This window comes from Python bivittatus, unplaced genomic scaffold, assembly GCF_059951505.1.
Source record: "Python bivittatus isolate LINGU-HERP-01145 unplaced genomic scaffold, Pbiv_v1 ctg000410_np1212, whole genome shotgun sequence".
NCBI classification, from domain to species: Eukaryota; Metazoa; Chordata; class Lepidosauria; order Squamata; family Pythonidae; genus Python; species Python bivittatus.
Genome location: NW_028277067.1, coordinates 7346271 through 7359429, shown reverse-complemented (window position 1 = coordinate 7359429; position 13159 = coordinate 7346271). Strand labels below are relative to the sequence as shown.

Here is a 13159-nt window from a genome sequence, read left to right as displayed (position 1 = left end):
TGCATTTTGTCAACAGGTTTGATTTTTCTGATAACATTTCTGCCAAGATTCCTAGCCAATTAGTATGCACAGTAAAATCAATCAACAACTGTAGCAGCAGCAACTACTACAATGGCACATGTTCTGTTTTATGGCCATATTTGAAACTCAGGATTGTGAATTGTTATGTTAAACGTGCCATATTGAGAATATGGAATAGATACAAACTCAGCTTGTGCCCAAAAACACCTTTGTGGATCTCAGCACAAGAAGCATTTTATAGATGAGAAGTAATAGGCAAACACAAATGACTAACTTATTGTGAGATACAAGAATTTTGTCAAGGGGAATGTAAAAATCAAGAGAAGAACTGGTGGCAGAGGAATATAGTTGTCAACGGTTATCTTATTTACAATTATTAGAAAGATTTAAAGTAGACAAAAGTATTTATGGATTTGAACATTGTAAGACTGAGTTTGAAATAGAATTGTGTACAAATGATGAACATGTAATTGCTAAAATGTATAAACTTTTACTGAAATTTGAAACAGAAGAAGAATAAGTGAAAGAACGTATGATAAAGTGAACTAAAAATTTTGGTTTTAATATACATATGGAACAATGGGAAAACATGTGGTTGAAAAGATTGAAATTTACACTAGGTTGTAATCTTAAAGAGAATTTTTATAAAATGATTTACCGTTAGTATATGTCACCAGAGGAAATGTCTAGAATGTATAAAGGCACTTCAAATTTATGTTGGAAATGTGAACAACAAGAAGGGACATTTTATCATGTTTGGTGGATGTGTAAAAAGCTAGAAATTTCTGCATTCAAATACATACACTGATTCAGAGGATGCTAAAGATTAATATACAATTGAGACCAGGGGTTTTTCTTTTGGGACTGATGGACAAACAGAAAAAAGTCATGGAACTTTGTTTTTGTACATGATAGCTGCAGCAAGGTTATTGTATGCACAAAGATGGAAAGATTTGGCACTAGCCACAATGGAGGAATAGTTGATGATGATGATGGAACTTGCTGAGATGGCTAAATTGACTTATCTGATCAGAGAAAAGACAATATCTACATTTATTGCTGACTGAAAACCCTTTATAGACTTTTTGCATGAAACAGAAAAAAAGGAACTTGTGATTTATGGTTTGATGATTAGACAGAATAGATTATAGAAAGAAGGGAGCTATGTTGTAACCATAGAGTAAGAAGTAAATTTATAATTGTACTTATAACTGCTGTAAAGACGACCAGAAGCTACTACTTCTTTGTTTTTTTCTCTCTCTTTTCTATTTTTCTTTTACTTTCTTTTACTTTTTTGCACTCTTAGCTTTCTCTTTGATTTCTTTTTTTTTTTTTCTCACTTTATATTACTTTGGATTAGTTTTTATCTTCCTTTTAAAAAATCTTCAGTTAAAAAAAATAAAATTCAGGATTGTGTATCCTGTTATGGGGCTTGTTAACTGTCAGTTGTGTCTCATTTGGCATCTTCCAGAGTTGCATCTGTCTCATATATTGCTTTGGTCGACACACCGTGCTGTCAAATGGATAAGTTCGGAAGACATTTCTGGATGGAGCTGAACACGCATCATGTTGTCTGCTGTTTTCAAATCACTTTGGCTTCCTTTCTGTCTTCTCCACACATCCTAATTCAAATGTCCCCAACATTTGCTGTAGCTTTCATAATCCCAGTCAGTTTGGCCATTAACTTTGATCATCCCCTAATGTCTTATGGGATGTTGGGAACTGAAGCCCAACACATTTGGAAGGCACTGGGTTGGGAAAACCTACTCTACCGTTTATTAGAGAGGCCACACTACTATGCAGTACTCCTATTAACCACAGCCTCATTTCTGTGAGCTTCAGGCATGTGTGTGTGAGCTCCAAACAAGCATGTGGATTGCCAAAATCATTTTGAGGTGAGGGAAGATGGAAAGGCAACCTGCTATCTTCAAAATGTTTTGGACATCAGCTATCGTAATCTGACCACTGACCATGCTAGCTGGAAGTTATGGGAAGGTTGCCCTTAACGTTGGTAGCACTTCAGGTCACACATCCCTTGTGCAGAAGGTGAGAAATAATAACTTACAACTAATAAAATCCACCACAGTACTTTTACCATTGTTAGGAGGTAAGACCATCTGTAATAGTTTCTTTTTCATTTAGTTTTTCATTTCCTGTTACAGTAGCACTACTAGAATCAAAATAACCTAGCTTACAAAAGCAACATACAGAGAGAGGTGGGGAGTGGAGGCATGTCCCTGAGTCTCAGTGAGGTCGAGTTCAATATGCTCTCATTAATATGTATGGAAGGTCTGGGATGTGTAATAGCTACAAAACAGGCAAGAATTCAAGAAGTAACTGTTTCTCCAGGCAAAGAGATTACCCAATGAATCCCTCTCTGCCTATACAGGTGTATAAGTTAAAGACAAGGTGCATTTTTACCTATTAAAAAGAAAAAGTGGTAACCCATTTGAAAAGTCATGCAGGATCTCTTTCAATACCATTTGGTATTCTGGGCTGGCAATTGTTCCTGAGTCGCTCTATTAACCTCCATGGCATCAAATTTATCAGCTCAGCCTTGCCTGTCTTTTTTAACCAAGCCCACAGCCATCTTTTTCAATTCCAGGTCAATTACACCTCTGCCTAGAGACATCTGCCTGCCAATCTTGCCCTCCCTTATTTTCTCATCAACACATTTATACTTCTTTGTTAGCAACCAATAATGTGATGTGCAACACAACAAGTAGGGAAGGAATGGATGATGTAAGAGGAAAGGAAGTCTGAAATAACTTGCAGGGTCATAACTATGTATTATTGCAGCCGCCTCCCCGCATGACACTTTGCAGATGTGTCAAAACTTCAATATCCAGAATCCCAGCCAGTAGAGTCAGTCAGTTTATTACAGTCTTAGACCAATGCAAGAAACGAGTCTGTGAGTGATCTGTGAGCACTTGAAAATCTAAGAAATCAAATAACATTGGAGACAAAATTAAAATACATCTATAAAACAATCTGACTAGAACCCATGAGTAAAGTCCAGAAGGAGCAGTCTATGTCTAGGTTATAAGTGAGGTAGTATCTAAAATTACATAAAATATTGTAACATCTAAAATTATAAAAATGTGATGATATCTGAAATATAGATATGATACCTAAAATTATATAAATTTTATTTACATAAAATATATCTGTGTAACAGAAGCTTGCCCTATCACGGTCTGGAGGATCTTACATGCTGCTGCGCAAAACATAGCCTCGTGTGTGGCAATAAATGGCGGTTTGTCTGTAAGCAGCATCTGGGCCTAGGCCCAGTCAGAGTGATCTGGGTATCTGCTGATCAGAGAGAGGATAAATCTGGTTCGAATGTCTCTATAGAACAAGCAACAAAGAAGAACATGTTCTGTGGTTTCCACCTCTCCAGAATCACACGGGCAGAGCTTTTTTGCCAATACTACTTTTTCATATTTGCCATTCAATCCTGCAGAAGGGAGCGCATGACATCGGGCAAGAGAGAAAGCCTTCCGATGGCTGTGTGTGACAGCTGGCAGCAGTGACAATATAGCTATTGTTTGCGGATGACAGGAAGGCTATGCTGGCTGTGAATTCTGGAAGTTATATATTGACAGGCACCAACTGTAAGAGTCTAAATTAAAACATTTCCAACTGTACTCTTCACAATCTTCTTTCCTAGACCGTTCCCCAGCTGCATTCCCATCCACCTACCTATCAGGCCAGATCTGGCTGCAGAAATCCAGAACGCCACTAGATGGCAGACATCTGGTGATCTTCTGGATTTTTGCAGTACAGCTCTAGTAGTCCCACGGTGTATGCATCTATTAAACAGACCTGCATTTTCCCAAATTCAGTTTATCAAGCTAAAGCTTCCAGATCTGGGTTGCAAAAGTTTGGAAGCCCAGATGTCAACAAAGTTTTCTGTATCTCTGAACTCCCTTCTAGTGGTTGTCTAGAGTTTTGCAGCTGGTGACCCTACCATATCCCCCCTCGCCCTGTACTCTAGAAGAGAAAGGCTACATCTAGTTACATTTGTAAGTACATGAAAGACTTTTAGTCCTTTACTGCAGTCAGAAAAGCTGCTCAGAATGCTTTAAGTGTTAAAATAGCCTTAAGTTCCAGATGGAGTGGCCCGGCTTCCCATTATTTCCTCTGCCACAGTCTATCCTCTAATAGTCCTGGTCACCATAGGCCTCATAAGCCATGCCTAACATCGAATCTTATTTTTAGGTCCCCAGAGTTCCTGGAAATTTCAGCCTCAAGCTGCTAAGAAATAGTAGCATAATTCTCATCGCTCTTCCTCCCTCCCTCTGTGTGTGTGTGTGTGTGTGTGTGAGAGAGAGAGAGAGAGAGAGAACGAGAGAGAGGGTGGAGGTAAACTGATGTGTCAGCTTTCATTTAAGCTTTGCATGTTCATCCCTCCAAAATATTTCTCAACATCTATCTTCCAAAAGAAAGAAAAATCTTGAAAGTTCCAGTCTTACCCAATGTGGTAACATTATGAGGTTCCTACCTGGCCATCAAAAAGTTGCTGAATTCCTACTTCTGTCAGATAGATATTAAGAAATGGTACTGCATCTTTAAGTATAATAGAAGGGAAGGAGACAATGGCTAATGGTTCCAGCTTCACCTACTATTGGCTGAAGTGAGAAGAAACCTGAGATGGTAGAAGAAAGATAACTGAGAAATAATGGAGACAGAAGAAAAATGGAGGGGACTGGGTTTCACAGCATGTTTTAAAAATGCTTCCAAAGTTCGCTTCAAACTCATTTTTCACCTTTCTTTTGTGTTCTTCACTAGGGAAGACAAGGAAGCCCCTTGATGTGGGATGAAGGAACTTCATTATATCCTGAACTTGGCTGATAGGTGAGTGGAGACTTGCTCCCACCAACTCTTTCCTGTTTACCCTACCCACCCAGCCTTGGGCTAAAAAGGTCATAGAGACAATGGTGACATCACAAAATTGCCCCCAAGCCAAAGGAGAGAAGGCATACATCCAGCAGCTCTGGGCAGTAAACATTGAAGAACATACATTACAAGCTCCATAAAGACAATCAGTGAGTCCTAGACCCACAGATATGGGGTGGGGTACAGGGGTTCTGTCTAGCTGAAGTCATCTTAAATTGCTACCAAAAACAGTTATCTAAGAGCAGAAGCTGTCACATCCAATAACGGTAAGGAAGCCTTAAAAAAAAATGATGAGCAAAAGTTGAGCTTTTCTTCCATGTCCCCAGACAATTAACAGACCTTCCAAATTTTCTGTCCTGCTCTTTTGGTCTGGGTACCCAAAAGCTATTTTGAAGAAGCCCTTCCTTGTTAAATGGTTCTTCATACTCATGCATGAACATATTTGATTATTAGGTATCACATATGAATAAGATCTGATTATGAGAACCAACTCGGTATAAAAAATTTGAATCTGAAGTGATGCAAGCTGGATGAATGGATGGATGTAGTATGTATGATCAATTGTGGCCCATTCACTTCCTTGGCTGCCTTTCCTGTCAGTAAATGGTAAATGTGCATATAGGAACCATTCATAGAAATGGTACCATACCTATGGGAAATGCCTGATGGTATCGCAGTTACTATTATGTTTAAGCAGAAAACTTTGCAATGGATATCCCTTATCTGCGGAACTCCCTGCCAAGGGCTATAAATTAGGCTTTTAATTGAGCCTTGAATCTCATTTATTCCAAGCTGCTTTTAATTAAGATGCTGTGCTGAATTTTTAAAATATTGAGTATGCTGCTGGTTTTAAAATTGCAGTTCTAAATTAAGAATATAAGAGTGCTGGATCAGACCAAAAGTCTGTTGAATCCCATATTTTGCTCTTTTGATGATCTGCTACATACTTAAGGAAAGCACAGATTCAGGCTATGAGATATTAGGTGTAAAATAAACTAATAGTTAGTTAGATTAGTTAATTCTGTTAATTGTTTAAATTACTTCCGGAAAAGCCTGCATGCCAGCTTTGTCCATCCTGGTATTCTACAGAAATGCTGGTTTACATCTTCCATCACCCCAACCTAGCATTATGTTTGGGAATGATGGGTGTTATACTCCGAGACCTCCTCAAGGCCCCAAGTTTGATGAGGCCAAAGTACAGCATCATGGTGACCATGTTCCATCTTCATGTACCATTTGTTTATTGAATTGGTGCCCAGCCTTTCTACTAAGAAATGGCATTTTATACAAAATACAAGACACTCACACACATGCACGTTATGTATATGTGTGTGTTTTATCATACAAGCAGGGATAAAATGCATTTAAAGCATCATTAAACATGTTTTAAAATGCACTGATAAAATGAAGAGTTTGGCCAGAATAAAAATGTTTTTGTCTTTGCAGAAAGAATGGAGAATCAGCTAACCTCATTTCCTTTGGCAATGAATTCCAAAACCTGGAGGGCATTTCTCAGGAAGGCTGTTTCTTCCATTCTTTCCAACACATCTCGAAGAGTGGGAAGATCAACCGAAGAGCCTTTTCTGCAAAATTTTACATCTGTGCAGGCTCATAAGAAAGAACACTGCCTTTCAAAAAATGTCATCTGTATTAGCAAAACACTGTGTAGTTCTTAACCAACATTTTGAATTTGGTTTACAAACAGAGAGTTAGACAATATGAGCTATTTTAACAAGGGAGTTTTATGCACCTTTTAATAGTTCCCTGCAAGAGTCATGCTGCAACTTTCTGGATAGCTGTTTCCAAACATGGGAGTAGATTTTCTGGTAGCTATGGAATTTGAACTTGCACTTACGTAGTCATCTAACCACTTGACCCTGCAGGGCCATTAACTCACAGAAGGTCCGACTCTCACAATTTTCTATGCACAATGTTGGTTTAGGATGAGGAAAGATGCTACGGTCCCGGATGCCCATTATCTCAGCGGGAGGCGACTATGGCAAAGGACTTTTCGATAGGGAAATGGGACCCTTGCAAAACCAGCTCCGCCATGGAGAATATGACTTACTCAAGTTTGCTCCCATGTTGGAAAGTGACTTTGTGCAGGTATGTCTGAGGATGATTTCTGATTGCCAGGTGTTTGTTATTTTTGTCACCTGCCTCCAACAGTGCCTATAACAACAACATCCTTTTTAACATTAAGTTTCTGATAGCAGAACAAAGCAACATCAAATTGCATATGCTTCAACAGTGGAACCAGAAATAGCTTCTGAGTCGGTGATGGCCATTCAGATACCCCTGATGGGACCTCCAAACCATCCACTCATATCATCAAAAAATGTATAAAGTGGGGGTGTCCTTTTCAGTGCTCCTCCAGTTTGTCCTTTTGCTCTGGAACAAAACTAGAGTCACACTCAGTGAAATTGGTCATAAAAACAAGCGCTAGAGGGAAACCAAACTCTTCTGTTACGAGCCTTTTCATGATATATTCAACCTACCGTAATAAATTTTGTAAAAAGCAGGTGAGAGAAGGATGATGATTTTGCCGTGTAAGAAATATGGAGGTTAAATTGATAGTATTCCTGAGGCTCATCAGAATTGCCAACTGTGTGTGCACATATGTTTGTGTTTTATTGGAAGGAAAAAAAGGGGGGGACCTAAACAGCAGTACAAGCAAAGGGGAAAAAACCTCTAAGAACAGGTATTGACTTGGCCATCTGTATTTATTCTCCTACACATGCTAGACACTTCTTTCAAGAACTTTATAATGTAAAATGCTGACCAAAGTTTTTTTGCTGAGAAAAGAAGACTTTGGGTCGGCATTTTACATTATAGAGTTCTTCTTGATAAAGGAACTATCCAAAATGCGTAGGAGAATAAATCCAAGACATCCAATACAACAGCTGTTTCTGTGTCTTATCAGCTCTATCACGCCATATAGAAATTTAGCAGATGAAAGGTTGTCGTTGTTGGCACTGGAATATGGTGATAAGAGCTCAGGATGATTCATTTCCTACATGCCAGGCTGCTATTCAAGGTACCAAAATAGAGCAAGTAAGAGTAACAAGAAAAGTGGATGGCAATAGTAGGACCCCCATCTTTCCAAACCCTTAATTAGAAATGAGAATTATGATGAATTAAATGGATGCAATGCTATTTATCAGTCAAGAGCAACATTCACTGTTGAAACTTGCTGATTCTTCCTCTTCCTGGGATCAATTTTCTCCAACCAATTATGTTGGTAACATTTAGGTAGATTGCCTATCCTTTCTTATATGGCACCCCAATCCTTATGCCACAGCTTCCGGAGAGAAGATAAGGCATATGTCTCCCTTCCTCTCCTCGCTCTCTCACATTCCAGGAAAAGCTGAATTTGTGGAATCTCTGCGCTCCTGGGAGCATGAGAAAACAATCAAGCCTGCCAAATGGCAGTAAAAACAAATAAATAGTGAAGGCAGCTTTTGCGCCTCTAACAGCAGTCTTGATTTTAATAAATTAGCAAGGGAAGCTGTAATGATTTGGCTATAGTAAGTGTTACTATCTGATAATAACCCAGAGAGCAAGTACAGTAGCTAATAAAAGCCAAGCAAGAGGGCCTATTTAAAAATTGCAGTCGTAACAAGGAAGAGTCAAAGCTCTTCCTGCTCATCCCGATGTCAGCTTGAAGAGATAAGACCAAATTAGATAAGATGCTACGGTAACTGTGATGCCAAAATTTAGAATTTGATTTGGTTTGTTTAATAGAAAACAGAGTGGAACAGTGAGAGACTAGAGGAGGGTAAATTGTACAACTGTCATACAGGCTGACTTTTCCCAAATGCTTGCTCTACAAATATATTGGCACTAAAACTCCCATTTTCCCAGTCCCTGGAGGCTGAAACTGACTGGAGTTTGGTTCCCTGTGGAAGGCAATCACTGGAGGCTTACCTCCTCCCCACCACAGCCAATCTATAAAGCAAGCCTAGATGGATGTACAGAGCTTAAACATCTGAACAGGAATCTCAAATCCATCATTTCTATTTGATGTCACCTAGCACCAAGAAATGTTTACAAAATAAAAAAGCTCAGCAATTTGAAGTCCTATTTAGGGTTATTTCACCAGGGTACCTAAAATTCTGGAGGGAGGAGTCCCCTGCCTACTTGCCTTCACAAAAGGGCTGCCTCTGCATTAATCCTGTCCTGTTCTCTGCAGATTAGCAAGCGAGGAGAAGTGATTGACGTACATAATCAAGTCCAGACGGTTACTGTTGCAGTAGCCTGCACAAGTCCCAGTCTGCTGGTCCCCAATGTATTACTTCTGGCTCGCCCCATCTTTCCCCCTGAAGAGCCGCCTCCAAAGCTTAAATCCTTCGTCCATCCCCGCCTCCCAGCTAAGAGATATGAGCTCACCAGGTGGGTTTAGTTTTTCTCTCTGTAATGGAGAGGCTGAGATGTATTCTCATCTTTCTCAGATCTACTATAGATTGGCATCTCTTATTAGCTGGGATGATATATTTTCTGTAGGGTTAAGAATCAAATAGACTAAGCCAGTGTGGTATAGTCATTAAAATGTTGCCCAGCAAATGATGAAACCCGAGTCCTAGTCCATGTTTAGATCTAGTCATGACTAGGAAACTTTGGACCTGTCACTCTTTCTCACGTTATATGTTTAGTGCCATTTTACATGGTCTTAATAAACTTAGTGCCAACTGTAGATTTTGAATGTTTTTCCCTCATTCATTAGGTGATGATTTAATTATTTCAGTTGGCCATTGCATTAACTCAGACAGGGATTGCAGAGTATATTATTAAAGATTGTTAAATTGGTTTATTTTATGAATAAATGTACTGAGCAAAACAATCACTTTCAAATGGTCACATTATCCGCTAGTATTCTAATAGCTATAAATATGAAAAAGTTGTGTAACTCAAGTGTCAGCCGTATTCCATATGCCCCTTGTCTTCCTCTCCATCTTGCAGGCTTTTCCCTCTGTGTCTGGTTAGGATCTCACTCCACAATCCAGAGAAGAAGCAGCTGCGATTCAAGCTGGCAAGTGGCCGTACCTTCTACCTGCAGCTCTGTCCCCAGCCTGGCACCCAAGAAGATGTCTTTGGCCTGTGGGTCAAGGTGGTCAATATGCTGCGGCCACCTTCAGAGTTGAGCACAAAATCTCACAGCAGGGTCAAAGACCTCGGGAGACATGATAGCTCCACTCCACCCTACAGGTCAAAGGTGTACTGTCCTTCTGTTGCTATCTCTTATTTGTTTTCATATCATCAGTGGAATGGCATGTCATAGAATAATATAAGCACAAAGGATACTGGTCCAAGACGTTTACAGTCCAAGTGTCAACAGAGGGAAGGGAAGGAACATAGAAAGCTGCTTTATACTAAGCCAGATCATTTGTCCAATTAGCCCAGTACTATTGGCACTGACTAGCAGATGCTCCCCAGGGTTTCAGACAGGAGTGTTTCCCACGCCTACTTAGGGCTATAGTATTGCTTGGAAAGCATTCCAAAAATGATACACAAGTAAGATTTATTTCTTACCTAATCCTAACCATAAACCTTTCTGTTCCTTCTCTGTTCTAGAGTCCACCAGGATCCTTCACTCTAGAAGAAAAAGTGAGCATCCAGAGTATCTACTCAGCATCTGAAACACCCAGCCTTATCCATGAAGACGTCATGAGCAGACAAAGTCTGATAATGTCCATGGGGAGCCAGCCAAGCTCCCAAGTACCCAGCTGGTCTCCCGTTGCCAGTGAAGAAAAGGCATTTGACTTTGACAGCTTCCCAGTTTCAGAGGGAAGGAGGTCCCCACAGCCTTTTGAAAGACCTCCCAGTCGCAAGAGCCGAGGCAGTAGGAAGGAGAGGGCTGGAAGCAGTCCTTCTTCAACCAGGTATCTGGCTTATTTATTACCATATTTCTATGCTGCCATAATAAAAAAAAAGAACTTGGATGTCAGGTTGATGGAAGTGGTGGTGGGTCAAGAGAACTTGCTTTTTCTTGGTAGGGTTTTAGCTCTAAACCACAAAACAATCTATAGCTGAAGTGGTAGATGGGATGGGGATAGCTGCTAAAGCAAGTGAGGTATTCTGATTAGTAGTGGAACATGCTGATTTGGTCAGAGTCTGTACTTGGTGCTGTACTGAGTCTGTACTTGGTGCTGTACAGAGTCTGTGCTGGGAGCTGTCATTCAGATGCTGCTGAAAGACAGCTCCCAGCAACTCAACCAGCACAGCCAACACTGGGAGATGCTTTGTGTTGGCATTCAGCAGCATCTGGAAAGTTCGTAATTTCCCCATCTCAGTGTTCCTGATTAACTAGAACTGGAAAGATTTAGGTTCACATTTCTATTCAGCCATGATGTCCTCAGTTGATATGATACCCCCTAGAAGTGTTGAGCCACAGCTTCCATTGTTTCCAGACAGTAATTGGAGGTGTAACTCAATACACTGGAGGGCACCAGTTAGGAAAGCTTACTGTAAAGAAAGGGAATAGACTAAGTTTCAGTCATAAATCTGATTTATATGGAGCTTGAACCGAGTACAGACTCTGACCAAATATAAAAAAGTAGATTTTGTTCTGTTTCCATCTCGAAGGCCAAGTGTAGCCATCAGCCTAACAAAAGTTGTGCATCTCTGGCACAGATGATGCAAAAGAGGTTTGAGAATGACTGGGTGGGACTTCTAGCACAATTTTTTGCATTCCTCCTTAATGTATAAGGCACACTGAGTTGAGTAGCCACCTGGCTGGGAATCTGAATATTACAATCCAGCACACAGCTGGAGAGCACAGGTTGGCAGCCCGGGTTCTTCAGCCCAAAGCAAGACTTTCAATGTGATTAAAGGATGCAAAGCTTGAGGTGCTTCCTGTGGAGAGTTTGAGGAGATTCAAAGAGTTTCTTGGGGACTGTTCTTTCAGGAAAACCAGTAAGAGCGGCAGAGCAGGCAGAAAGAAATCACCCCGGAGAGGTAGGACAGGCTAATTCTCATCCAAATGCCCCTGTCCTTTGGCTGCTTATCACTGAGGTCTGCTCCAGCTGATAGCCAGCATCAGACTCACATTCTTCCTGCACCATCCATTCCCCCTAACAGTTGGCATTCCCAGGGGTGGTTCGCTTCCATGTTAATCCCCTACCCCATGACCCTGGGAGGCCTTATTTTAAAAAAAAAATCCAACCTCCAGCCACAGAAGGGGGGTCTGCCCTTGCCCTTAACACCTCTTGGGAGGCTGAAGCAGCACCTTCTTTTGGTCTCCTTGCTTCTCTGCAGACTCATCCCGGAAGCCCAGCAAGCTCCTCTCCCTTATCAGATCCTGCTCCTGGGGGAGCCGGCGGAAGAGCAAGTCTCGAGGCAAAGGAAAGAAACGCTGACCAAAAGGCAGACCTTCAGTGGAGGAGCCTCTTCTCCACCTCACCATAATAAAAAAAAAAATGGTTTTCAAACAAGGTTGTTTTGCCAAGCAAAGGATGGTGGTAACAATGTTTGTGTGAAGCAGGGGGTGTGGGTTAGGAATTAGGTCAGAAAGAGGCACGTTTGATAGCTGCAAAAAAGAGGGCATTTCTTCTAGATTACTGTATTTTTCCGACTATAAGACGATACTTTTTTCTAAAATCCTTACCCTAAAAACTGAAGGGCGTCTTATTCAAGGAAGTCAGCCGAGAATCGTGCGGTTGCAAAACTGCCCATACTTTGTTTCTGCAGAAAGGTTTCTTCCTATTGCTAGCCTCCAATCACGAGTGAAATAGCTTGTCTCCCAAACAGACTTCCTCCAATCATGAGCCTGATGTAACTGATGTCAGCTGATGCTGAACAAACCAATTAGAGGAAGGCTGTTTGCAGAGACAAGCTATCTGCAGTTTCACTCGTGCTTGAATGTAATCAGTTATGCAAAAGAGCCTGGAAATAGAGCTGCAGAGAGACGGTTTGGACCTCCTCCCACCAAGTGTATCAGGTCAATGTTAACTAATTACTAAATAAAAATATGTTCTGCACTATCTTTAAAATATTGATTTTTTAATTTTGGGCTGGAAAAGTGGGGGTCGTCTTGAACATGGGGGCGTCTTATTGTCGGAAAAATACGGTAGCTCTGTGATACTCTATAAAGACCTCTGTTTCTAAGTTCTATGACTTGATTTTTTTAGCTATTTCATTAAGGCTGCATTCTGATAGCCACTGATCAACTTTGGCCTTGTGAGGGATGAGGAAGGCCAATTCAACAGGAAAAGTGCTCCACCCAACTGGGGACAGACAACCC

The 13159-nt window shown here is 40.7% G+C and overlaps 1 protein-coding gene across 1 annotated transcript; it reads left to right on the top strand.

Annotated features, from left to right (window-relative positions):
- Window positions 1-6872: 6872 nt before the first annotated feature.
- Window positions 6873-12275, top strand: LOC112540736 (uncharacterized). Its single transcript, XM_088143285.1, has 6 exons — window positions 6873-7026; window positions 9113-9312; window positions 9880-10132; window positions 10492-10799; window positions 11825-11874; window positions 12175-12275. The coding sequence occupies exons 1-6, from the start codon at window positions 6874-6876 to the stop codon at window positions 12273-12275; spliced, it is 1065 nt and encodes a 354-aa protein (XP_087999411.1). The 5' UTR covers window position 6873.
- The last annotated feature ends 884 nt before the right edge of the window (window positions 12276-13159 follow it).